This window comes from Corticium candelabrum, chromosome 11, assembly GCF_963422355.1.
Source record: "Corticium candelabrum chromosome 11, ooCorCand1.1, whole genome shotgun sequence".
NCBI classification, from domain to species: domain Eukaryota; kingdom Metazoa; phylum Porifera; class Homoscleromorpha; order Homosclerophorida; family Plakinidae; genus Corticium; species Corticium candelabrum.
The window spans coordinates 5576785-5603243 of NC_085095.1; the positions used below are offsets into that span (position 1 = coordinate 5576785).

General features: G+C 41.6%; 8 protein-coding genes across 10 annotated transcripts; 4 read left to right on the forward strand and 4 right to left on the reverse strand.

The window, feature by feature from the left end:
* Positions 1-201: 201 nt before the first annotated feature.
* LOC134186424 (charged multivesicular body protein 1b-like) lies at positions 202-2678 on the reverse strand. Its single transcript, XM_062654399.1, has 10 exons — positions 2582-2678; positions 2433-2452; positions 2290-2367; positions 2143-2211; positions 1208-1285; positions 1073-1141; positions 907-1014; positions 806-849; positions 670-745; positions 202-413 (listed from the first exon to the last, which is right to left on the reverse strand). Exons 1-10 carry the CDS (start codon positions 2598-2600, stop codon positions 372-374), a joined length of 603 nt encoding a protein of 200 aa, XP_062510383.1. The 5' UTR covers positions 2601-2678; the 3' UTR covers positions 202-371.
* Positions 2679-2737: 59 nt separating this feature from the next.
* On the forward strand, positions 2738-4191 carry LOC134186422 (guanine nucleotide-binding protein G(s) subunit alpha-like). The gene has a single exon (XM_062654397.1). The coding sequence runs from the start codon at positions 2800-2802 to the stop codon at positions 3949-3951; it is 1152 nt and encodes a 383-aa protein (XP_062510381.1). The 5' UTR covers positions 2738-2799; the 3' UTR covers positions 3952-4191.
* Positions 4192-4364: 173 nt separating this feature from the next.
* LOC134186421 (tRNA pseudouridine(38/39) synthase-like) lies at positions 4365-7427 on the forward strand. Of its 2 annotated transcripts, none has more exons than XM_062654394.1 (15): positions 4365-4644; positions 4730-4823; positions 4889-4996; positions 5054-5138; positions 5210-5315; positions 5374-5434; positions 5650-5709; positions 5770-5846; positions 5904-6015; positions 6343-6406; positions 6472-6537; positions 6607-6664; positions 6726-6799; positions 6859-6972; positions 7040-7427. In XM_062654394.1, exons 1-15 carry the CDS (start codon positions 4547-4549, stop codon positions 7129-7131), a joined length of 1269 nt encoding a protein of 422 aa, XP_062510378.1. In that variant the 5' UTR covers positions 4365-4546; the 3' UTR covers positions 7132-7427. The 2 variants fall into 2 exon arrangements, with proteins under 2 accessions (XP_062510378.1, XP_062510380.1); XM_062654396.1 differs by having other exon boundaries at positions 5780-5823.
* LOC134186423 (meiotic recombination protein REC114-like) lies at positions 7148-7947 on the reverse strand. The gene is made up of 2 exons (XM_062654398.1): positions 7666-7947; positions 7148-7609 (listed from the first exon to the last, which is right to left on the reverse strand). The coding sequence occupies exons 1-2, from the start codon at positions 7936-7938 to the stop codon at positions 7148-7150; spliced, it is 735 nt and encodes a 244-aa protein (XP_062510382.1). The 5' UTR covers positions 7939-7947.
* Positions 7948-8629: 682 nt separating this feature from the next.
* LOC134186425 (ras-like GTP-binding protein RHO) lies at positions 8630-10375 on the reverse strand. Of its 2 annotated transcripts, XM_062654401.1 has the most exons (6): positions 10266-10375; positions 10088-10204; positions 9811-9898; positions 9417-9526; positions 9231-9347; positions 8630-9139 (listed from the first exon to the last, which is right to left on the reverse strand). In XM_062654401.1, exons 2-6 carry the CDS (start codon positions 10199-10201, stop codon positions 8966-8968), a joined length of 603 nt encoding a protein of 200 aa, XP_062510385.1. In that variant the 5' UTR covers positions 10202-10204; positions 10266-10375; the 3' UTR covers positions 8630-8965. The 2 variants fall into 2 exon arrangements, with proteins under 2 accessions (XP_062510385.1, XP_062510384.1); XM_062654400.1 differs by lacking the exon at positions 10266-10375 and having other exon boundaries at positions 10088-10211.
* A 41-nt stretch (positions 10376-10416) lies between these two features.
* On the reverse strand, positions 10417-15252 carry LOC134186420 (mitogen-activated protein kinase kinase kinase 7-like). Its single transcript, XM_062654393.1, has 18 exons — positions 15120-15252; positions 14707-14817; positions 14568-14636; positions 14458-14506; positions 14277-14400; positions 13331-13455; positions 13235-13268; positions 13084-13178; positions 12968-13025; positions 11919-11991; positions 11770-11827; positions 11526-11708; positions 11313-11468; positions 11160-11249; positions 10945-10997; positions 10778-10890; positions 10623-10716; positions 10417-10555 (listed from the first exon to the last, which is right to left on the reverse strand). Exons 1-18 carry the CDS (start codon positions 15195-15197, stop codon positions 10493-10495), a joined length of 1626 nt encoding a protein of 541 aa, XP_062510377.1. The 5' UTR covers positions 15198-15252; the 3' UTR covers positions 10417-10492.
* Positions 15253-15274: 22 nt separating this feature from the next.
* Positions 15275-18390, forward strand: LOC134186428 (proliferating cell nuclear antigen-like). The gene is made up of 7 exons (XM_062654403.1): positions 15275-15579; positions 15651-15748; positions 17575-17642; positions 17698-17782; positions 17844-18025; positions 18079-18133; positions 18187-18390. Exons 1-7 carry the CDS (start codon positions 15359-15361, stop codon positions 18282-18284), a joined length of 807 nt encoding a protein of 268 aa, XP_062510387.1. The 5' UTR covers positions 15275-15358; the 3' UTR covers positions 18285-18390.
* An 80-nt stretch (positions 18391-18470) lies between these two features.
* On the forward strand, positions 18471-23448 carry LOC134186426 (tryptophan--tRNA ligase, mitochondrial-like). The gene is made up of 6 exons (XM_062654402.1): positions 18471-18623; positions 18687-18830; positions 19472-19552; positions 19614-19702; positions 22605-22726; positions 22779-23448. Exons 1-6 carry the CDS (start codon positions 18489-18491, stop codon positions 23222-23224), a joined length of 1017 nt encoding a protein of 338 aa, XP_062510386.1. The 5' UTR covers positions 18471-18488; the 3' UTR covers positions 23225-23448.
* The last annotated feature ends 3011 nt before the right edge of the window (positions 23449-26459 follow it).

Consider the following 26459-nt stretch of genomic DNA (forward strand, 5'->3'; position numbering starts at 1 on the left):
GCCTTCGGTTTAGTACATGTACACAAAGGGTATAGACTTGTGGTTTTAGTACATTTTCTCAACTCTTCTTGATGTCATAACTCCATCATGAGCAGTAACACGATCCAGTCATTACCTTAGGGACACTACCAAACACTATCAGATGGCTTGTAAGCCTAAACGCTAGTCGTACATACACTACAGGAGTCTGTTCCATATCCATAATTTTCACTACTTTGTTGATCTTGTTCAACTGTAATTTACTGCTAGTAATCTGGTAAATATGATCACATTACCCAATCCCAGCACAAAAACAGAATCACACTAAAGTACACCAACCCAACTGATAAGTCACTATTCACAACGTATGTTTCTTAGCATGTCGATATCCTTCACATCTGCCTCAGTTTCGCTAAACGCTGAGAGAGGTCATCCTGAAGAAGACGATGCAACGTACAACACACACACACACACACACACACACACACACACACACACACACACACACACACACACACACACAAATGCACACACACACACACACACACACACACACAAATGCACACGCGCGCGCACACACACACACACACACACAAATGCACACGCGCGCGCGCACACACACACACACACACACACACACACACACACACACACACACACACACCACACACCTGGTCACGTTTACATTACCTGTTCTGCTGCAGCCGTTGATGCTGTACCAATAGGTGCAGACTGGGCCCCGGGTAGCTCCATATTCAATTCAAGACTACAAACCGTCGAAACTGCTACAAATCATCAAACGACCACCGTTCACATCACCACATACCCTGCCTCATCTGCGACCTCTTGCAAAAGATTATCTACTTGACCCTAAATGTCAGAAAATCGAGTAACCAAATTTCGAGACAACTGTTTGTTGCATTTTACTGCTGGAACTGTGAGTGTGGTTGTCGAACTCATCGCGTCCTCCATGCTCTGTGACTGTACATCTAGGTCTTCAAATTGCTTCTCAAATTTTTCCATGATTGCTGTTACCTACTCACAATAGTTGGAAGTGGTGACATTGGATGAGACAGAACGGAATATCGAAAACCTTCTCCAGGTTCATTGATGACAGTGCTGAGTCCATTGCCTTAACAACTCCGGCCATAGATCCCGTCACCTGAACATTGTAGGACGACGATTACGATGTCGAGAATTTTAGGATCGCAATCAAGTGTCAAATGACCTGTTTCATAGTGACAGCCGATTGAACTCTAGAAGCTACGGCATCGACGCGTGCACTCATTCGCAGAAAGTTGAGAGACTTCAGAAGCAACAACAAATATTCTTACAGAACAGCCTGTCTGTCTGTCTGTCAATTACCAAGAAAAGGTCCACAGCAACACTAATACAACAAGACCATTACGGTCCTGAAGCTTTCAAAATTACACTTGGTACACTACGTTTCGTCGATCTAATCTGGCTATGCTAATAAGTTCATCTGAGATGACTTTCACATTACATTGTTGAAGTGTCACTGAAAAGATTGATCGCCACTTGGTCTTGACTCAATCTCATTTTGTCTTCCTTCATCATTCCTCGCACTCTTTGCCAGCTGTCTGTCTCTGTCTGTTTGTCTGTCTGTCTGTCTGTCCATTTGCCTTAACTGTCCATCCATCTGTCTGTCTGTCTGTCCATCTGTCTGTCCATCCATTCATCCATTTTTCTGTCTTCACCAGCCCGTCTCTGGCCGTGGCATAGCCAAGCCCTAAACACTGGGGGCACAGCTAGCTGGCGAAGTATGCCACCATGGTGAATGAAATCTGTAGCAGAATCCGTTCCCTAGAAAGGCCCTTCCCTTCCACCAGCATCTGAACCAGCTGCCGCCCATACAGCTGCAATATTTAGAGTCACCAAATAACCTGACTGCACTGACAGTCAAGGGATTATTGCAGATGGAGTTTGTATGGTTTGTGAGCTCCTCCTCCTCGTTATCTTCCTGTCATGTTTGTGGCATGATCACGTGACCACTGATTAGGTATGGAGTGATTGAAACAGGGACCAACAGCAATAGAAAGCATCCGTTACTGACAAGTCTGACGAAATCGGTCATAGCAAAAGGAGTGTCGTGACGTCACAATACCCCGTCTGTCACGTGACACGTCACATACAAACACTGACCTGATTCTTCTGTCGAATAGAATTTTCGGCGTGTATTCTAGCACCGTCCATATTGCCCTTTTGAATAGCCTAATACCCAAGATATGTCAACACTCTTGTCCCACAGTCACACAAGTTGTCTGTCTGACATGTCGATCTTTCTGTCACCTTTTTTAGCTTCGTCTTTTCCACCTTCTCTTCCTTGTCGCATTTCTTTGCGTTTCGATCCAACTGTTTGGCCGCAAACTAGCAAAAATTACGAAATCGCAACGACTCAGGTAACGAGTCGTTCAAGCTGCTCTATTGCTCACTTTCAAATTGAAAAGATGCTCTAAGAATAGAAAGATCAAGTAAAGACCACGACAACAGTATAACAAGTGAGTATAGTCAGACAGATCAACAGAAAACGGAACGTGTCCTCATATGAGAACCCAGTCCCATAATCTCAATTTTAGAATACTTTCTAAAGACTTGGACATGTTCAAGTCGTTCCAGTCCGTGTAAGCCTAACGACCAACTCAGCAGACTGACGTAAGGATATAGGTCACGTGGTAGCTGACTAAATTTAGTCATAACGTCAGAAGATCGGTGTCGCTCCACGCACGCGCAGGTGTTTGTTCCCCATTGTGATTATGAACAAGTTTGTGTAGGGCGTGCGAAGCGTTTGTTAGCCGAATCATGGGTTGCTTAGTCGCTCGTCCCTACATCTCGCCCAACGAACTGGCAGGACGCGACGAGTTGAAGAAGCAGCAACTGATCAGCGACAGGATCGACTGCGAGATAAAAAAGGAAGCGAAAAACTTCAAGGCAACTCACCGACTGCTCTTGCTCGGCGCTGGCGAGTCGGGCAAGAGCACGATCGTGAAGCAGATGCGCATTCTCCACGTGAACGGCTTCAGCGAGGCGGAGAGACGCAAGACGGTCGGCGACATCCACAACAACGTCAAGGACGCGATTGCGACGCTCGTGAGAGCCGCCAGAGCGTCAAACCCAGTCATACGATTCAGTGAGGAGAATGAAAGACGTGCCGACGCCGTCCTCGAGGCTGAGCATGCTCATGAGCCGCTCTCGCCGGCCTTCTTCGAGTCCGTGCGCGCCCTTTGGAAGGAGCCGCACATTCAGGAACTCAACGAGCGCAGCAACGAGTTTCAACTCATCGACTCCGCGCAGTACTTTCTCGACCGTCTCGACGTCATCAGCCGCCCTGACTACGTTCCCGACACGAGCGACATTCTAAGATGTCGGGTCTTGACGCGCGGCATCTCCGAGACACAGTTCACGTACAAAGCGGTGAGATTTCACATTTTCGACGTAGGCGGGCAGCGAGACGAACGACGCAAGTGGATCCAGTGTTTCAACGAGGTGACAGCAATCATATTTGTCGTCGCCTGCAGTTCGTACGACATGTACCTGAGGGAGGACGAGTCGAAGAACCGACTCGAGGAGGCGGTGAATCTATTCGAGAGTATTTGGAACAACAGGTGGTTGAAAAAAATTAGCGTCATACTATTCCTGAACAAGCAGGACTTGCTCAGAAGAAAGATAATGCTCGGGAAGTCAAGAATCGATACATACTTCCCGGAGTACGCGAACTACCGCATCGTACCAAGCATTTTGAAGCAACACGAAGGTGAGACGCCAGAAGTTGTGCGCAGCAAGTGGTTCATACGCGACAAGTTTACCGCAATCGTTCAAGCGACCGGAACCGAGAGACACGAGCTCTATCCGCACTTTACGACCGCCGTCGACACGGAGAACATCCGAACTGTGTTCAACGATTGCCAGGAGATAATCCAGCGCGAATACCTTCGACTGGTGAATCTAAATTAGTTCGTTTCCCGCGTCTTGTGTTTAGGGATGTATTCACACGTGTAACAATGACTGGCCACATGACTGAGACGATAATGTTTCGTTTTCGGTTTTGTGTCAGTGTGTACAGCCGGAGTTTAGGCAGTAGACCTTGCCGCCGCTATGAAAATAGTGAACGAGTTAGTCAGTGTAGATAGCTGTTCTTTTCTACTCTAATGCCGTTATTTATTAATTAATAGTGCACATTTGGGCATCACTCGATTCACAGGGTGTGTGTCGCTTAGTGGAGACGATAATCGCGTGCTTTCTTGATTAGTCGCGCTTTATTGTATTGTTCCGCGATGCGAAGGACTGCTAATTGATGGTGCTCCTCTTCAGGCTATTGCCAAACTAGGTAACATCGGTAGTACAATGGACCAGCTGATTACGGCAAGACCGCTCGCTGTGTGGGTTATTTGACCATATGTGGCCGCATCGGACATATCTTGCAGATGCGGCACGCGACTTACCACGCGTGGGCGCGGATACAGTCGTTCGTATGTTGGTTGTGCTGTACAACGTGAATTTCGATAAGTTTGCGAGTTCGTGAGAGCAGACGGGCATCAAATTCTACGAGATGGAGTCGCTAACAGACCCTGATTCAAACGGGGCCTCAACAGGTGTCTCTAGTTTAGGAAAGCAAACGAGAAAGACGAGAGTATTCGATTTCACGAGGTTTGCACGTTTCCTGTCGCATACTATCACGTCGCTACGTCGCTACGTCGTCGACTAGTGGAGTAGAGAACTCTGTTATTTACAGATACAATCAACGCCATATTGCATTGAAGATTGCCTACCTCGGCTGGCAGTATCGGGGCTTTGCGAGCCAAGAAAGTGTCAAAGATACAGTAGAAGCAAGCATCCACACACTGTTTGTATTTCGTCATTGATAGCATCTGCATGGTAATGTCATGTCCAGGAGCATCTTTTCTCTGCACTGACCAAACTGTGTCTCATCAAAGATCGCGCCTCTAGCTGCTATTCTCGCTGTGGGCGAACGGACAAGGGAGTGGGTGCTCTCGGACAGGTTTCTGTTGGTTCTACTGTCGACATGCATCAGCCTGTTCACTACTCTGTGTTGTAGGTTATAGCTCTGTCTGTTAGATCTAATTTACTGGAAGGGCCAGGATTGTTCTGTCCGGATGGAAGCACGGCACAAGACAGATCAGGCGAGATCCAATCATGCCAGTTGTGGGATTTAGCTAATCCGATGTGTTTAATTAATTGATTAATTAAGTAGGAGATACGACGACAGAGCTGGACTACGTTCGTTTGATGAATAATGTTTTACCTGATGACATTAGAGTTCTAGCCTGGTGTCCAGTTAGCCCCCACTTCAATGCAAGGTATCTCGGATTTTAGCACCAGAGTGTGGACCACCTGACTTGATCTTGTGCCATGCAGGTTTGATTGCTTGTGTAGAACATACAAATACTTCTTTCCTCGGGGCAGTCTCGATATTGATGTAAGTTCCTTATGTAAGTTGTTAGATGAGACTTTTGTTCTCTACATTTATGTATTTTAAGTTGTTAGATGAGACTTTTGTTCTCTACATTTATGTATTTTAAGTTGTTAGATGAGACTTTTGTTCTCTACATTTATGTATTTTAAGTTGTTAGATGAGACTTTTGTTCTCTACAATTTACATTATGTATTTTATTGTTGTCTGTTGTGTAATAGCTTATGAGATTGGCTTCTCAGAAGTTTGTAGGCGAGCACGATTTCAGGAACTTCTGCAAAGTACGTTTTGTCTGCATGTTGTTAGGGAGTAGAAAGGCTGGTAATATGTTTATATGCAAGATGGATGTAGGTGGTGGTGTTACTAACTTCAGAAGAAGGATTCTCTCGTTTCAGGTAGATTCCCTGGGAGACAACAGGTTGGCTTCAGATAGGTCTTGTTGATCTTGTTAATTCCGTCTATTTTGTGCGTTTAGTCCATATCAGATGTGTGTTATGACAGTGTCAGGACAAGCTTTTCTATGGCACCAAGTGCGTTGCATGGCATCCGTTCTTCTCCTAATTGGTCAAACCTTGGAGCATCCTGAGGTATTCCAAGCACTTTGGCAGTCTGACTTATCAAGTCACACTTTAATTAGTTTTCTTCTTATTCAATAATAGTTAGGGAGTGAAACACTTTGACACAATGCCGTTACTTATGCTTCCAGATTTCCTTGCTCCAAAATTACATCCTCTATTTATATATACCAGACACTAACTGCTGTCTAAATACATTATCTCTTGTAAAGCATCCTTTGTGAAGCCAGATTCATGGAGACTGGTTGCAACAGGATACAGCTAGTGTCAAAATTGTATGCATGGGAAGACTAAATTGCTTTGTCTTTAGAGTACAGTACTGTTGTCTTTGTGGTATAGGTGATTGATCACATGCTGGATGTAGCAGTTTGTCCTGGCAAGCCACAATACACCATGGCGGCTGGTATGGAGTCCAGTATTTGCATGTTACTTCATCTTTCCTTTGTGATGGTTCCACTTTGTTTATAGAATATCCGCTTTTGCTGTCTGACTGCGAGTTTGAAGAGGTCAAATGGATTTATAGTCAGACAGCTGGTCAGCTACTTGTTAATTGACTTGTACTGTATTATGCAATTTTAGCTGAACTGTGTTGCTGTTTTACAGATGCTCACCGACACCTAGTGCAGTACTTTCAATCTCTGTGGTCATCGCACGTTGTAAAGTAGGCAGGCACCCTGTTTGATGGTGTTATGGACTGCTTTTTGCTATGAATGAAAATTTAGGGCAGCCGTTTTGGATACCATGTTGCAGAGCATCACAAGTCAGCTGGTTCCGGAAAACACCAGGGATGCATCAGGTTGAGTGCACTTGACGTGCTTTTTGAATCCAGAATGTGTAATTAGCGGTATGTCATAGAGAGGACTTTTCCATGGCGTCGTTTAGCGCGGGACGTCAGTTTCCCGACTGAGACGCTTATACCAGGCTTCAGAAGTAAACAGTATCGCCCTCTATTGGAGAGACCAACAGCTGGTGTGTCAAGGCAGTATTTACCGCGGTAATTACGTTTGGTGCCACTTCCAGCTGTTTGCATACTCAGATACCTTGGAAGAGCGACTAGCTAAGAAAAAGAGAACTGACAACTCAGAAGAATCTAGTACTGAACAAAACCGGGAAGAAGTAGAGACATAGTGGCTCGTTACCGTCACTAGGTACACTTATCTGTTGTGTCACTTGCTGCTAATTGCTCCAACTCGTTCTTGACTGCTTCCACAAACATTGGAAAATTAGGATCCGACAGGCAAAGGCTTATGAAAGATGTCAACTGCTCCTTTGAATAATTAGTGCGCGCGTAGGCTGTAGACATTGACATTGGCAATGGCTTGTTTGTCAGCATTGCCTCTGCTACCGTACTAACTGAAATGGTATCTTGGCTAGACGTGCTTGTCTGTGGTTCTTGCATTTGACATGACATCTGTTGTACTTGACTGCCTTGAAGTGTTTGTGATTGTTGTTGGGAGTTGTCAGACTGACCGACGTCAGATCTGTTTTCGTCTGGGTATTGAACTGCAACGTGCCGCTGGAGTATCTTGGCACAGTTCCGACACAGCGTCTCTCCACTTTGGCCATTTGCTGCAGAAAATTGAAGCTTGAATTTTCGAGGCAAACCCTAAAGTAGTGCAGTACAGCTTGTTGTCTAGTGACTATTAACTACACAATTCAAACCTCTTTTTTCCATACAAAAGCTAAAGTGTCTCCTTTGGTCATACAATTCAACCATGACCGTGCGTTCCACAATGATAGATTCTCTAAAAAGTCTGTACCAGACTTAACTATTAGCTGTTGTTCACTCACAAGTAATAGATGGATTTCCTTGTCATCGTATTGTTTCCAGTTGCCGGGTGGTGGACCACCTTTCCTGAAGGACGACGGTAGTGACTTGTCGGGCTGGAATCGGGCGTATTTAGCGATTTTCCATGAGTGTGACGTCGGCTCCATTTTCAGATAATGTTGTAGGCTTTTGACTGAACATGGTAGTGAATGCTGTACGGTACCGCCGGCTTAATTCCCGGATGTGAACACCAGTTACTCTGCTGTACGTTGGGGCCTCAACGGTTACTATTTTATTTAGTAAATAATAGTTTACTGGTATTTGTATTCTAGATCATCTGTTTACAGCATAATCAACCTTAGTGCAGATGCAATAGTCGTAAAGATTGAAAATTACAACGCACTGAGCCTTGGAAGTATTCTATTTCAGGAATACTTTCCTAGAACGGTAAGATGAGAGGCTCTTGGTAAGAAAGCCGCAGAGATCTATTAATGAGTTATTCTTCAAGGAATGACAAGAATGTGTAATAGTTGCTAAGGCTAATAGTAAACAATCTGTATGGGTAGCTCATTTTCAAGGCTGCATTGGGGAATACCGACACTTCCTTTCATTTTTGCGGATGTTGATTAGCCGGGTATATTTTTATATTGAAAAGTTAATTGTAATGAAATATATTTTAGTGTTGTTGGGTATTGTTTGGTATTCGTTGAGTATGGTGTGGAATGGGTTGGTTACAAAGTATTGATTAATAAAACAAACAGGCTATCTATTCTCAGACTCTGGCCGGTATCTCATCCTGTATAGTTAAGTCAAATACCTGGTAATGATGGGTGCACAACGGAAGTTTCTGCGGATACTAACTTCACTAATAGAATTTCCTAGACTCTGTAGATAGTATGGCAAGCATACTTTATACTGATCCTTTGATACTCCAATAAACAATACAGTATTAGTACACTCAAAACTCTTTCTCCTAAATGTATACTAAAAAATAGGATACTACTGATGTAAAAAAGATTCATGGGAGTCCAGGCTGTTTGTCAATTGCCTTAATTTTTCAGAAACTGCTTAGCAGTGATATACAACAACACAGTAGCCAACTGTGCAATATTAATTATTACATCCTGAATAATGACAATCAGATATTGACTGGGTTGTGTAGTGGATGGATGCATGGACCAGATGACTCCACAGCTACTTGGAAAATATCTTTCTCTTCACTGCTCTCCACCAACCCGTTCGTTTCGTCTTATGCTGTCGCTTTGCCACCCTGGCAATGGTCTCAAAAATATGAGAAAGAGATGATTCATCCAAGACTGAGCATTCAACATAGTCAGAAGCTCCAATAGTTTTTGCCATTTGCTGACACTACAAATCAAGAATTATCACTTTCAAACCGATCAGAAGTGATAATTTGTTACAGACGCAGGGTTCAAAGACCTTGCAGGGTGAGAATTACCTCATTCTTCCGGACAATTGTTGCAGCTCCAGGCCGTTTGGTACCTCTCGCGTCTGCCTTGCATCCAACTAGGACTGTAGACGAATGAGGGCAACAGTAAATCGTCTCGGGGTGCCACTATAAACCAGACATTACGATTGAAAAAACTTAGTTGTATCCGTCTTGCGTTGGCTTCACATATCCTACCTTAACTCTGACGTTCTCCAGCGAGGCGGGATTGCCGACATCGAAACATACAGCAATAACATCACAATCGGTGTATGACAGCGGTCTGAGACGGTCGTATGCTTCTTGCCCTAGAGAAAAGAGTCGTTTTAATACGCCCACTCTTCGCCTGTAGGAGGAGGTCCTAGCATGCAGTGGTAATTCTCTCAGCGGAAAATGCTTTCTCTAGCTAGCTAGGAGGGGTTGGAGTAAATCAGTTGGTGCCTTTTCCTTTATAGTGGAAGAATGCTACAAGAAAAGACTATAGCCGCATCTCCTACGCTGTTTCATAGTCCGGAAGCGTGCACCCACACGTTTCTTGTAAAGGAAAAGGCAATTCCACTGACGTAATCTTCTTTACAACCTAAATCCGTACCTGATGTGTCTCGGATTGTCATCTGTATCTGTTTCTGTCCAACTTCGACGTTTGTTTTGTACGTGGCATCGATGGTCGGTAAGTATTCCTACAAGATTGACAAAAGCATTCGTAGCTAAACATCCTCACCATGCACATCTGCAGAGCCATCTGCGACGGAGTCAGTACAGATTCCAGACGCATACCAGCACAAGTACATGCAGTGACTAGCGATTCCAGTTACAACCTCACGCAAAGCGATTACTTTACCCTTTCTAGCAGACATGTTTATACTGACCGTCGTCCCTAGCGTTGACTTCTGCCAGCTTCCTTCAAGGTACGCTTTGCACAACGACGTCTTCCCGCATTTCTGGTCACCCACCAAGACAACACAACACGTCTTCTTCTTCATAGCCTTCGCCACAATACCGGTATCCTCGGAGCGGCGTGATAATCTGATGTTGTGCCAAACGCACCTTTGTTATCAAAGGGATCTTTTGCAGCCGTTGCACCCACCCACGTTACGCGTCAATAGGATGCAACAACGTTTCATCACCCAGAAGTAGGTGCATACAGTCAGTAAAACGGGACTACGGGCCGCCCACTAACCGGACGTGCTTTCAACCTAATTTCATACAGCTAGTTAAATTAATTAGCTAATTACACAGTTCGTCTAATAACTGATGAAATCCATATAGTTTACTCAAGGCTGACTGAGCCCGTTTAGTTCTTGTCTGCATTCTCTCTGTGCAGCCAACAGTCTCTCCTGGTAACACAAGATATGCGTCACACTTGCTAAGAAATTGATACTCTGGCAAACAGGCAGCACCCACCTTTACTTCCATTAGCCGGTTATAGTCTTCCAGACGTTTCCTTCCTTTATCCAGCTCGGCTCTGTCCAATTCAAGTTGCCGATTTAGTTCAGCTCTGAAAAATAATGAATTCCTAAGAGGTCCCATCGATACTTTGTCGGCAATCTTTTACATACTTCCTAAGTTCAAGGTCTTCGATTTCCTTCAAGACTTGCAGATATTCTTCTGCCATCTGGCAGTGTTCTCTGAATATTCTTTGTGAGTCGGGGTTGGAAGCAGGGGGTATAGGCTTGGGAGGACAATCAATAAGATGCAAACAATTAACAATTAGACTTGTATATACCTGCAGCTGCCAATCCAGTCCAGGATATTTCTTTTCTACGCCAGGATTTCCTGCTACAATGAATACAAAACTTTCAGTCTTAACTGACATCATCTGGTAAATGTTAATTAAGCAATCACTTTACTCTATGTTCAATATATTATGTGACTTTACTGAGGGTCTGTACTACATTTACTGACAATTGTTTACATAGATTGCATAATTAATTAATTTACCATTTCGATTCTGAGACAGTTTTAGTAAGCTGTTGTTTCGATCCCGTGGAGTACACCGCTGTTGACCAAGAGCCTGCAGAGCCCTGTTTGCTACACAAGAGAACAACAAGTCAGACTACTTGCAGGACACAATAATAAATGACCGTGGCTTACTTGTCGATGCCTGTCTATTATTATTGCCTTCAGACTGGAGCAGGTGGTCACCTGGATTACTATGCAGGTTCTGAGGTACTTGCCCACTATAAGAATATCCTATCTCCACCGACGGATTCCTAGCATCCTGATGACCTGTGATTTCCTCTCCATAGACTAACACAAAACAAACCAGTTGAATTAGTTTGATGACTATACATGAGGTGAACCGACCTGTTTGTTCGGGATCTTCTATTCGCATTTCAGACACTCCACCGACTAGTGTTCCACTCAATTGTCTTTGCAGGCCATGCACAGGTTCATCCATCTGAGGAGGATCGTTCATTACTTGTCTCGCTGTGCCTTTCCCTTTGTCACGCTCACCTTCGCCAGAAACGTCCATCACTTGAGAGTCATCTATTACACATCAATCACAACATCAGTTACAAAACGATGCAACAGAACAGACAAGAGTCACATCTTTCCACTTCTTCGCTTCCATCATAAAACAATGGTTCATTGTACCCGTCCATGTTCTGCAAGATTTAAAAACTGAGTTCATCACGTTTACTAGCAGACTTACTACTAAGTGACTAGCAGACAGTAACTTTTCATATGTTCGCTCACCTTTAGCAGTAAGTCCATAAATTCGACTATCTCCTTGAAAGGTGGGCGAGAAGTAGGATTCTTGTCCCAACATCTAAGAGAAAAATGATGAAAAACGAAGTTTGGACAGACAGTATTACTAGTAAATGAAGCTGTGTGTGTGTGTGTGTGTGTGTGTGTGTGTGTGTGTGTGTGTGTGTGTGTGTGTGTGTGTGTGTGTGTGTGTGTGTGTGTGTGTGTGTGTGTGTGTGTGTGTGTGTGTGTGTGTGTGTGTGTGTGTGTGTGTGTGTGTGTGTGGTTTATTCCCAGCAGCATCACCATCTGCTACCAAGCGCGTCCACAGGTTGCGGATTGTGGAACAACCCTTAGATATAAGGCTTAGCTGTGAAATAAGCAGGCCTTGCCTGACGAATAAGCAGTCGGGACAATCTGGTGGCAATGTTATCAGAGAGTGATGGGATAACAGGTGGCAGTGTTATCTCTATGAAATGTCACAGATTCTCTATGACGACACTGGGCATGGCGAGTGCAGCCACCACAAATAGGCTGTTGCTACAAAGTCTGATTTGGTTCTCAGCAATTCAGCACAGTATCTGTAAGCAGCTGTGGTCACTTTGGCTCTAAAGAGCACTTTACTAATTTGTGGTTTTAGTTTTCTGGTCAGCTTCTGCGTCCATACATGTTGTTTGGCATGTTGTAGTCTTACACCTGTCAACATATAGCAGGTACTGGAGGAGAGAGTGGAATCAGTTCTGCACACGCTCATTTCACTATAATCCATTCTATTGTGCAGGTTCTTTTATTATGGTGACTTGTTTGTCTGTGTTGGCAGCATTGGTCTTTGGAGACACAAGCAAAGCCATTAATGAGTTTGATCGTGTCGACCACTCACTCCACCATGTGAGTGTGTTTGTGTGTGTGTGTGTGTGTGTGTGTGTGTGTGTGTGTGTGTGTGTGTGTGTGTGTGTGTGCATGATTAGGTTGATTCATAAATTCTATATTCTGTTGTAGTAAACAACCTTATAAACCAGAACTTCATTATCTCAACTAACAACTACTTATTAACTGACCTTGTCATCATATTTTCTATTGCTTGCGGCATCTTTTGAACCAAGGGAGGGCGCTCTCCTGTCACATGAACTAATACATGCTAATTCTTTCAATTAGACCCATTGGGTATCCTTACCCTGATGCACAGCCCACATAATTCGAAACGCACCCCCTCCAATGCTATCAAAAGGCTTTTTCCTAGCAGTCACCTCCCACACAATAATACCAAAGCTATAAACAGGCAATCAAAAAAGGCTTGAGAGACATAGCAAGTAACGATATCCGACCTGTATACATCACATTTTTCCGTATAGTTGTTTCCTGTATAGCCAGTAATACGGTAATACTACAGAAGATATGAGACTTACGTATGTATACGTTACCTTCGAATACCTCGGGCGCCATCCAAGCAGCACTGCCTGTACAGTTAGTCATGTGAGTCCTTGCCTCACAAGCAGTGCCAAAGTCACAAATCGTTAACCTCGTCCCGTCACCAACCAGAAGAAGACTAAAACAAACATGACCATTTATTATTAGTTTATAACTAATTGAAATTCGGGTGCAAACGTGTTGGTTGATGTAACGTATGACTACCGAACAGGCAATGCTCAACGTGTTACCAAAATTACATTATAATCTCCTAGGTTGTGAAAACCGAAGTCTTAGGATCAAACGCCATGATGCCTTACGTGACGTACTCTTCATTATCTCCTTTCTGACAACAAGGGCTCAAAATTTGAACAACGTTGTAGTGCAGGAAACTTCAAACATCCCGGTGACTTGTATCATCCTGATTTTTTAGAAGGGCGTCCTGCCCTTTTCGATGTTTCAGTGAAGAACTCATTACAGCCTAGTCACATTATACATGCCATTTCAAATCCTGGATCAACTGCAGAGGCTGGAGTTGAAGGGAAAGATATGAAACATGGTGTCGAAGTCCTGAAATCTGGTTGCTCATTTATAGCACTAGTTGTGGAAAGTCTTGGTTATTGCGCTAAGTCTAGTTTAGAAACACCGAAAATAATAGCATCTCGTTCAGCTACTGTTCATAACTCTTACGATAGCTGTTAATAATTTGCACGAGCAAATATCAGTAAGATTATAGCAATCTAACGCCAGGCTTATCCTGGACAGGGTTTCGTTAGAGGATGTTGTTCTGTTGGACACTTAGATTAATTTACGTTGTGTTGTTATATACATAATATGTATATGTATATGTAAAAAATATATGTTGTTGATTATAATCAAGTGACATTTATTTATAGAATTTTTATACAAATTAAAGTATCAAAAATAGTTGTAACAAAACATAATGAAAGAACAACATACTTAGGTGACTTCAGATCTCTGTGTACTATCCGCATTTTGTGAAGATATTCAACACCCTTTGAGCACTGGTAAAGCCAATACATTGCCTGAGGCGTCGAGTAGTTGAAATCACTGTTATGAAGCACTGTAACACAAAATCGTATAACGAACCAACACAAAAGGCACGAAAATATTAACAGACAGTCATAGAGAGAGCCTCCTTCTGCATACTCCATAACTAAGCAAGTGAGCTGTCAAAGACATCAATCAGTGAGCAGTCGAATAACAAAGCTGAAATAACCTAGTATATACCGTCTGTTGCACACAAGCTCCGAATAGCTTTACAATGTTTTCATGGTCAACCTTTGAAAGTTGCTTTAACTAAACACACAAATACAAAAACACTAGTAACTGTAGACAATATGACTGTTAATTAATCATTGATTTTTACCTCATTGCGAAATGCTTTTTTCTCTTCTTCACTTTCCATGACTTTTACTGCTACGTTCATAGATTTCCATTTTGCTTTACGTACTACTCCGTACGTACCACTGTTCACAGTCTGCAACCCACGCAAGAACGTAATTGCACCAAAAAGTACCTCATGATATCATATCAGGAAGTCGTCAGTCTGCAACCCACGCAAGAACGTAATTGCACCAAAAAAAAAGTACCTCATGATATCATATCAGGAAGTCGTCACAAAGACACAAGTGTAGATGCATATCCGTTCACATATTGCTCTGATTCGCATTTATAATAGCAACAGTTGAAATCCAAATTTTTAGATTTTAATTTGCAGTCATGTACCCGGTCACGTGACTGGATTGCCTATTGTCTACAACTGTCTACAAAATGACTTACCTCACCAAACGATAGCTCTTCGATATCAATCTCCTGAAATTTGACGAGACTGAGACTCGAGAGCGAGTTGTCCGACATTTCGTCGGACGTCAGCAAGTTCGTGATTGCGTAGGCCTACATGCATAAGCCCGTATGTGATGATCTTATCCGGGAGATTGGAAATTTGCGCGCAGCATACATTTGGCGCGAACATCTTTATTCGGCGGGTAGTTGGGTTGAGCTTTTGTGTGTAATTTACAATGTTTGAGGCGAAGCTAGTTCAGGGTGGTGTTTTGAGACGCCTTTTAGAATCAATAAAAGATCTCGTAACGGAAGCAAACTGGGATTGCTCGAGCACGGGCATCACACTGCAAGCCATGGATTCTAGCCACGTCAGTCTGGTCTCCATGCTTCTTAGAGCAGAAGGATTCGATCCTTTTCGCTGTGATCGCAACTTGACGCTTGGCATGAACCTCACCAGGTGAGCTGGAAAGGAGGAATAGATGGGTCTAGTATCAGTATCTTTGTGAGCATGTGTTTATTGTATTTTAGTATGACCAAAGTTTTGAAATGTGCTGGCGGTGATGACATGATTACGATTAGAGCTGAAGAAGGTGGAGATGTGGTCAACTTTTTGTTCGAAAGTCCGAGTGAGTTTGTCAGTCTTTCCAGGAATTTGCAAATCCATTCAGGAATCATTGAGGGAATTGGCAAATACTCTATAACTGCAAACACGAGAAATTTTGTGATTTTTTATAATTTAAAATATTTTACAGAGTGGAATATAACTGTAGGTCATCGGTCGATGACCTACTACTGGTGTTTATGACCGACCACAATTTTGCTTTGATCGAACATACTACATGATTGATCAAGGCGTAATTTTTTTATTGCATGGATGGTAGGGAATCAATGAGCGACCCAAAAGTCTAGACAACTGACGAAAACAGCAGGAAAAATCTAAGACTTGATGATTCCTAGGTGCATGAGTGACAATCCTGTAACAGTTTGTATTTTGATAGTAAATAAATACAGTAGTGAATATGATGCAACCAGTAAAGAAATTGAAGTAAACGTTGATGTCGATAATTACAAGAAAGGATTGTGAAATCAAATAAGGACGACTATTCAAAACTTTAAATCTCAGGTCAACCTCTGGCTAGAGCACAATGTTCGACCAAAAATTTTGCCTTATATTCCACTCTGTTAATTAATTGACTAGGGATATTAGAGGTAATTTTAGTTGACCCGAGCCAAGCGATTCACTCTCGGATTTTAAATGATTGGATTTATGTTTGGAAAAATCAACTTTGATTCGTTATGTGATTTTTGAGTCAGTTTCAAAGTCATTCAGCCTGTTTCTTGAAGTTGCCATTTTTGGCAATATGTATTAGGCCACACAAACGTAATTGTTATGCCCTGTCCGCACTGGCAACTGAATTGTGATATATAATATCCAATCCACATCAGGAGGTGGATTCAATCGCGATCGGATTGCAATCGGTTGAATCCAATTAGAAATGGTGGGCATTACATTCACGTATGCTATGAGTGTAGTTGGAACATCTAACTCTCTTTACTTATCTTTGTTCTTGCTCACCTTACATCACTGTCAACGCTTTCCACAAGCAAAGAACCACATGTACACATTAGTCATCTGTCACGTGATACCAAAAAGAGGTGGAGGTATCGATTTCAAAGTGCAGTGTGGGCACTTGCTATTCCCATTAGATCGCGATTCATTCTGGTCTAGTGTGGACACGGCTTTAGATTCTTATCTGCCTGACGTTTTGTTCTCAGTTTGGTGGGTAGTAATTTATATTTATTATATTATATATTTCTCAAGTGAGCAGCGTATCAATGCAGTTACAAACTTATCAGGCACTGCAGCAAAGTTACCTAGCTGTCCAGAGGCATACCAGCTGTACAAGTCAACAAGGCTTAGCTAACCCTAACCCTGACTCTCTAACTCTAACTCTAACCCTAACCCTTCGAATGTAGTTGAGTGATGACAAACATTGTTTCTGCAACATTGCTACTAAGATTCCTGACCTTCCACATGCAAGGAGACCAAACCAAGTAGTTAAATTGTTTAATGTGGGTCCTAAAAGTCTTTGCAGGTGAGGATGAGAATTTAATACTTTAGTTTATGTGGCCTTACTTTCCACGTACCTCAAATAGTCAGTTGCATATTATTGAAAAATTATATACTTTTTGGGAAGTTTTTTGTTGGCAGGACTGTGCTGTAGCAATTGATTCTGAATGTTTTGTGGAGGAAAGTACATGAGCATGCATGGTTTTGATATGGTTGCACCATTTTTTTTATTTATCAGATCGTTCACATATATGGATTATGATAATTTGTGTCCTCCAACTGCTACAAAAATTTCAGATACTGTTATGCTTGTTGTGTAAATCAATTTCTTACATATTTTCTTTTGCTTTGAGTCCCATCTCTCACATCTGTCTCTGATAGACGGCGAACGAGTGTGTGATTATGAAATGAAACTAATGAATATTGATCAAGAACATCTGGGCATTCCAGTAAGTTTCGTTTACATACAGATTGATGCAACTCATGTAATTCTTGATCTCACAGGATACTGATCATGACTCGGTAGTGAAGATGCCTTCCAGTGAATTTCAAAGAATATGTCGAGATCTGTCTCAAATTGGTGATTCAGGTACACTTACTGTATATCTAGTTTCATTTGATATTGTGGTGCAGTATGTTTTATGTTATAGTTGAAATATCGTGCTCTAAGGAAGGAGTTCGTTTCTTTGTCAGTGGTGACCTTGGCAGCGGCAGCATCACACTGAAGCAGAATGCAACGATTGATAAAGATGAGGGCAAACAAGTTAACATCACAATGAACGAACCCGTGTCACTGACTTTTGCACTTCGATACCTCAACTTCTTTACCAAGGTTTGCATGGATAGAGTTGATTGCAACGATCTCTATTGTACATTTGTACTTAGGCAACACCATTGGCCAATCATGTAACATTGTCTATGTCAAAGGATGTGCCACTTGGTATGGTCTGATTGTTTCTATACTCAATATTTTGTGATCGAATTTGTTGCTAGTGGTTGAGTATTTGATGGGTGACATGGGACACATTCGGTTCTACTTGGCACCTAAGATTGAAGAGGACGACATGGCTACTCAAGCCGATGATTCCTAATCACTCACTGTGTTCAGAAATAGTCTAACACTAATGTTTTGGTTGACACTGTTCTTTCATAGCAATAGCTAGTTGTATTAATCAATCTCTCATTTATGGCAATGAACACACCACTGACCCTGTCACTTGACCAGTTACGTGATTGGTCAAACCATGACCTCGCGCGCTAAGGGCATGTGTCCCGGATTACTTGTCACAGTGGGAATGGCTGCAGCTGCCTCTGCTCGGTCGATCTATCAGCGAATTTTTTCAGGGATACAGCCCACTGGTATTCCTCACTTGGGTAACTATCTTGGGGCTATCAGAAACTGGGTTGATCTTCAATCGAAATCAGACCAAGTAAACGTCAAACAAAGTCTTGTAAAACGCCATCTAATCCACACATGATGTGGCTTGTTGAAGATTCTTTACTGTGTCGTTGATCTCCACTCTCTTACGGTTTATCGACGTGCGGAAACCGTCAAGCAGAACGTTAGAGACATGGTTATATCCTTGATGGCATGTGGAGTTGACCCGGACAAGAGCATTTTATTTCAACAGTCTAAAGCAAGTCTTAAGCAGTAGCTTGTACCGTTTCGTTCAGTAACGTACTACTTAATTATTTAAACACTCTGGTTAATATTTGTTTTTCTTTACCTTATGTGTTTGCTAAACTGCATGGCAATACTGTGTGATGTCATGACCAAACTTTACTTCTATGTATTAAGAGTTATTTTAGTATGTGTAACATACCATAGCAGCAATGATGACGTCATCCAGTCTTTCCAACCCACTCTCCCTACATCATTGTTTATGTTGGTTGGAAAAACTGGATGACGTCATTGCTACTATGTGTCAAACTTTTTTCTATTGTTTTATGCATCCCTGCATTTCTCCTCATTTTTATAAAAAAAAGGTTTTTAATGTTATTTTTGTTATTTTTTTATTGTATTAACAGTTAGTTATTTACAAAGTGTATGCATACCGTATCTTAAATATTGACAAGTTTGAAGTGAAGAATTTGAAGCAATAGTTTAAGACACAAATGAAAAACAACTTGATATCAGCATATTAGTGTATTGTTTTTAGTGGCTGTCAATCTATTATTGATAAATTTATTGTGTATGAATATGATCTAGAGACATTGTGATCTTTCGATATAGAACATGGCTGCATGTCTTCTATTGTAACAATTACTGTGTATGCAGGTATCACAGCATGCTGAGTTGGCTTGGATCTTGGGATGTAAGACACCAGTTGGAATTCTCAATAGGATGACACAGTGGAAGGTTGTCTTATTGTTGTATACAGTGAAGGTTAGAGAAAGGAGTGCATTGAGCCTTGATTCAGGCTAAAAAGACTGAAATTGGCGGTGGCATGGAGCATCTTGGATTGCTGTCATATCCTATTTTAATGGCTGCAGATATTCTTCTTTACAGGTAACCTGCTGCTTGATGACATCGTTTGCAACAAAATACACATTACACTGCATTGCTTATTTGGATAATTTGGTTTAAGTTAGTATATAAACAACGTTTAACACCAATAGTGTGGAAGCCATCTACAATGTACTCGTATTTCTATGTTTTATGACGTTACTGCTGTATGTGAGAATACTGTATAAGATGAAATATTGGCGAATAATTTATTTTGGCAGATTGGCGGATTTTTTAGCGATCGCCAGAATAAAATCCGTTATTAATTTGGCCACTGGGATATGTTGACGTCATCACCCAAGTAATAATAATCTGTGTTGCTATGCTCCTCCATAATGGGCAAGTGGGGTCTTTGCCCCCATCTGGGCGCCCATCAACCCAGCAGGTGAGCCCAGCGGGGTACATGTTTTTGTGTAGTCCCCACGGCGGTCAATGACTAACCAATTTGATATAGGTTGCAGGCATTACGGTGACCGCAAACATTCGGACAGCACACCCAGTGGATATAAATGACCACCAGGAAAGCACTGAACGTCCTCATCAACGGACTGTTCGCCACACCACAGAAAATCCACAACGACTGAAACAAGTCATAGTCTAATGGATAAAGCTAGAGAAACATGAGAGAGAAAGACAAACAAGGTTCATAATTTACTGTCAACACTGGGGTTTGAACCCCCAAACCATGAAGTGGTAGCCATTGTTGCTAACCACTAAGCCAAAGCGGTGACTGCCTGGTTGGTGGGTGCTCAGATGGGGTAAAGACCTTACTCGCTCATCATGGAGGGGCATAGCGACACATAATAATAATGAAACTTGTCTGTCTTCTTTCTCGTGTTTCTCTAGCTTTATCCATGAGACTATGATTCGTTTCAGTTGTTGGGGAGTTTCTTTGGTCTGGTGAATGGTCCATTGACGATGACGTTCAGTTTTTTCCTGGTGGTCATTGATATCCACTAGGCATGCTGTAGTGAGGTTGCGGTCACCGCAGTCATCAAATTGGCTAGTCATTGATCGTCGTGTGGACTACACAGAAACATGTACCCTGCTGGGCTCACCTGCCGGGTTGGTGGGCACCCAGATGGGGTAATGACCCCACTTGCCCATCATGGAGGGGCATAGCGACATAATAAGTCACTGCTGTGGCTTAGTTGTTAGCGACAATGGCTACCACTCCATGGTTTGGGGGTTCAAAACCCAGTGACCACAGTAAATTATGAAACTTGTCTGTCTTTCTTTCTCATGTTTCTCTAGCTTTATCCATGAGATTATGACTTGTGTCAGTCGTTGAGGAGTTTCTGTGGTCTGGCGAACGGTCCGTTGACGATGATGTTTAGTGCTTTCCATGTGGTCATTGATATCCACTAGGCATGCTGTATTGAGTTCACGGTCACCGTAATGCCTGCAATCTATATCGAATTGGCTAGTCGTTGATCGCCGTGTGGACTACACAGAAACATGTACTCATCTGTCGGGTTGGTGGGCGCCCAAATGGGGGTAAAGACCCCACTTGCCCATTATGGAGGGGCATAACGACACATATTTTCTCTCGCACCCAAATAAGGTACAGTTCCCACTTAGGGGCAGACATAAACTACACACGGACAAACCAAACATACACACCACTATCATCCATTCACTACAATACATACAACGAAATACAGGAAGACAGCTAACTACATATCACACTATACATCCAATGGTGATGTGGTGGTACATCATGCAGATGAGGCCACGAGATGGTGACCCTTGCTTGCCGCTTGTTGTGGCTATTGCCTGTCTAGCAAGGAGGTTATACATGAGAGTGAGGTCGTGAAGCTATCGATGAAGCAGGAGGGTCATGATGCGGGTCATGATGCGGGTCACATTCGTTGCACTGACACAGCAATTCTTCATCACTATACAGTAGCTGGAGACCAGTAAGCTAGGGAAATGTGATAGCCACGAACGCAGCTGTCAATCGCAAACTCCTCCATGACGTGGTCACTTATTTAGTAGGTGGGCTGGGAATATCGTACATATATCAATTGTTATCTAACAATGTGATGTCCAACTGCCAAATAGATCCGCCAGTATGTGTTTCCATCAATTTCTTAGCTAACCACCAAATATATTCCTGCCCATGTTTCATCTTATACAGTAGCCACTGTAATAACTCTGTCTGATAATTGGTTCCTGAACTCCAAAATTATGGCCACACCTTTGCGTATTCCTTTTCAGTGGTCTTTATCTATGGTTGAATAGAAGTAAGGTTTTCTCTACCAATGTATTACGCATTGTACACTAAACCAGCCAATTTAATGAAAATGGTTTTATCAACAATGCTCATTCTTACAGTATACTTGTCTAACACACTCACCATCAAACGAAAGCATTATTGAAATGACTGATGTATAAACCTCTTTGTTTTGTTGATGGTAGGTTATGTGCATCACTACAACCAACTAATTATAGTATCTTGCCAAGGGTGGAAACCTATTCTTTGCTAAACTAACAGGAATGGTATTTATAGATCAGGTAGTAAGTAAGGTAGTAAGTATGGTAGTATTTAGCTGGAAAAACAAATTTCAAAACTGATTAATATGTTAGGTGCACGATTGTATTAGCTTCTCAGAGAGGGTGGTTTAATACATAGGTGGTATTTTCTCAGAGATATGTGATCCTAGAACGGGATTACAAAATGAAATTGGTTTAGGGTCGTACTGTTTCTATCTTTATAGAATGAGAAAATTGTTTGTCTATGTAGACTGAGTTGGTGTGTGTGTGTGTGTGTGTGTGTGTGTGTGTGTGTGTGTGTGTGTGTGTGTGTGTGTGTGTGTGTGTTTAGGGAGATGGTGACTATCTGTCAAATGATCACCAACAAAGCAAGTGCCTAACGATGTATATAATATTGTTGTCCCTTTAGGGCTTCTCACGTACCAGTTGGTGACGATCAACTCCAACACTTAGAATTAGCTCGTCACATTGCAAGAACTTTCAACGGTATGTACAACACAAACATCTTCCCTGAACCAGAACCCATACTTGGTAAGATGATAAACTGCTAACCTTATTCTATGATATTAAAGCTTATAAACAGGTGATGTCACACGTGTTATGAGTTTTCGAGATCCCATACGAAAGATGAGCAAATCAGATCAATCAGCAAACTCTCGAATCAATTTGACTGACACTGATGACCTCATCTCCAAGAAAATCAGGCTTGCTGTGACAGATACAATCAGCTCAGTGACCTTTGATTTAGACAAACGACCAGGCGTATCTAATCTAGTACTGATGTATGCAGCATTGACCCATCAAACACCTAATGACGTTATTCAACAGATGATGGGTAAGGATACCAGTCAACTAAAGGCTGAACTTATTGAGTGTACTGTATCAACTCTAAGACCAATTCGTAAAAAGATAACTGAACTTCAAAGAGAGGAAGCATTTATTGTTCAGAAAATCAATGAGGGATGTCGTAAGGCTACAGACTTGGCTAGCCAACATTTTTGTGATATAAAGTCTTTGATCGGGATATAAAAATGTAACATTGTGAATCTGTATGTGTTGTATGCTTTTTTGTATTAACAATGATGGTTAGTTTATTGTATCTACCTATTTGCTATGAGTTCAGATGCAGATATCGCTAAGGACTGAAAAGACCATCAAGCATTGAATATACATAGTGACCCCTATTATTGGTTTTCAAAGAGTAACCACTTTCTTCTTGGAAATCAGCAGTCAATTTCTTATACAGTGGAAAATGAGAACAGTAACTGTTATGCTCAAGACCTATACTGCGGGTGAACGTTTGTGTGAGTCTGTGTGCATGGGCAACAGAGGCATAAGTTAGTGTGTGTGTGTGTGTGTGTGTGTGTGTGTGTCTGTCTGTCTGTCTGTCTGTCTGTCTGTCTGTCTGTCTGTCTGTCTGTCTGTCTGTCTGTCTGTCTGTCTGTCTGTCTGTCAATACATATATTTCCATTACAGTGAAATTTCCATCAGGCTCTAAAAGCAAACCTAAAGTCCACTACATAATAATTACTACATAATACATTAGCCCCATATGGGGGATAAACCTTAAAAGAAGCTACTTAAGTTAACTACAAGTTGTACAAAGTCAGTGTTTCCACTAAGGGTCTTAGGTCCAGAATCGATCATCATGAGTTTTCTGTCTGTCTGTCTGTCTGTCTGTCTGTCTGTCTGTCTGTCTGTCTGTTAATGGTAGTATATTTTCATAAATCACAGCTATGAAACGCAAACTACAGATCGCTAATAGTGTTCTCAAAGTCAAATACATTTTCTAAACATATTTCCAAGGTCCAAAGGACCTGGAAGACTATATTCGACAATCTAACATGCAGGTTCCTCTACTTTTTGGTATATAACCCTTGCATTGCAAGCGTTCTCTCCAGTAAGTCTTGAACTGAGAACTATTGTTCTTGCGGGCTCGTCTGTTGACCTTATTGACAACTGATGTAAATATTTTTCTACTGGTTGACCTCAATGTCCAAAATGCTCAAAAACAAGTGGAACCAATCTTACAGTCTTTTTACCGGAAAGACGTTCCATACTGTATTTCTCAGATTTTGTTTGCTCTTCGTGACACAGCAAAACCGTCTGTTGATGCTGATGAGAATATTACTTCACTGCTCCAGGGGTGCGCTAAAGAAATATCTAAATCCGTGCTTGTCCTGCTCCAATATCGTATAGTATACTGTTATGTCTGGATGGTTATCAGATGTCGTATACTGATGGTGAGGTTCTCGTTTGTGATAAGTGTCTGTCTGTCTGTCTGTTTGTCAATCTGTTTGTCTGTATGTATGTATGAATGTATGTATGTATGTATGTATGTCACTGCTGTATCTACTCTTTTAACGACAAAAGGGGTTCTACTAGGGTAAGAAGTGATGTCTTCGATCCGTGGATTTGCAAGAGAGATTTATTCTTAAGTCATGAATGATTTCTGGGTGCGTATGCACAGTAGAAGTATACACTAAACTGCCTGTGTGTTTGTCTACTGAACTTCAAACCCAATAAAGTCACGCCCAGTTGCATTGCACACCTGAGGCATCCGCCCCTCATGCTTTCATTGTTATAATTATCTGTTGGATCTATGACCAATGATGCCAAACAATTACTTATTTAGGCAGTACTTACACTGGCAATGGTTGTGATAAACTAATCATTGGTTGTCATGGCACTGCTTATATAATTATTACGTAAATTTATTAATTAGACATATCGTTTCTCGTCAAGAATCTAGATTTTGTACGTATGGTGGTTTGTTGTATTGTAGTATGAATAATTATTACAGTATTATATTACAGTAAAATCCTGGAATTATGACTGTTGCTTCTGTTGTTGTTGTTGTGGTTGTTGTTAAGTTGATGTGCAGATGTGTTTTCATGACATGATGTTTCGAAAATGTTATCAAAGTATCAGTATTGGTGCAGATCAGTTCAGTTGGATTGTGCTTTTGTGCCCATGCAGGCTAGCCACTCTATTCTAGATTGGCTTGGATGTGATTGCAATAGAGAGAACACCACAAAATAGAATTTAATTAAGTGTGGCAAACTATTGCAACTCACATGCAGTTTGTATGATGGAAATTTACTTACTGTCTTCTCATGTTAATTAATTGTCCAAGTCTGACGCAAATAGAGCAGAGTAGCATTGCATGGGTACAGTAACAATATGACTTAGATGGTAAGGCGTTCTATATGGTTCAAACTTAATTACGTTAATTAATTAAGTCAATCAAGAAATCTATGGCAATGAATAACAACACTGAGTTTCCATATTTCCAGTACCAGCTGGACGCTGATGCTAACAACAGTTGCTTTCTAGTGTATATTATGATCAAATAAATGTTTAGCTTTTCGAAGTAGATACACTGTGTCATCAATAGCCTAGGTACAGTGTACTTGTACTTGTATGTCTATAGCTTCTATTGGAGAATACAACCAAGCTGTAAGGCTCCAACAGATCGAAGAGACAGAAAACATCATAATTGTTTAGAGAGAAGAATTTCTAGTACTTGATGTCCTCCACTCTATAAAACATTTACAATTATAATGACAATTAAGCAATGATGTCCAAACAACCGAAACAAGAAGACACTTTCCAATCACCTAATTAAGTTTTGTATGGCCGATTGAGTCAAACACTAACCGTATTTACTGATAAATACTTTTGTGACCAAAAACGAAACTACTAATTATAGATTCTAGTAGTAAACTAAAACCATCACGTTTAGAACTAATTTATAGATTAAAATCTATACCAAGATGTGATTGAGAGCACAGCACCTGCAAGTTTGTGTTTCAGGTCAATGTTTTTCAAACCTGCATGTTGTGCACTCAAATTATGTGCTAGTACTCATAGACAAGTTAGTGTACGTGTTGTATGTGTGCATGTCTACACTGTACCTGCAATTTGTGCTGATGCAGATATCGCTGAGGACTGATCATGAAGAGACCATCAAGTAATGAATTTAGTGAACCTATATAATATTGATCTTCAAAACGTAAGCTTGCTTGAAAAATTAGCAGTTTGTTTCTTGTAACTAGTACTCTAAAGGGTTTTCTTACACAACATAAACTTTATGCATTCAAATAACAACAACACTACTTAACATGTTTATTGCCTTATACATGTATTGCCATACATGGACATGTGTGGTAATATTTTATGCACAACAATACAGTCAGTGCAGTCTTGACTAGACTTTGGATTGTCATATTATCTAAAGATAGATTTGCTTGTTATTGCGTTA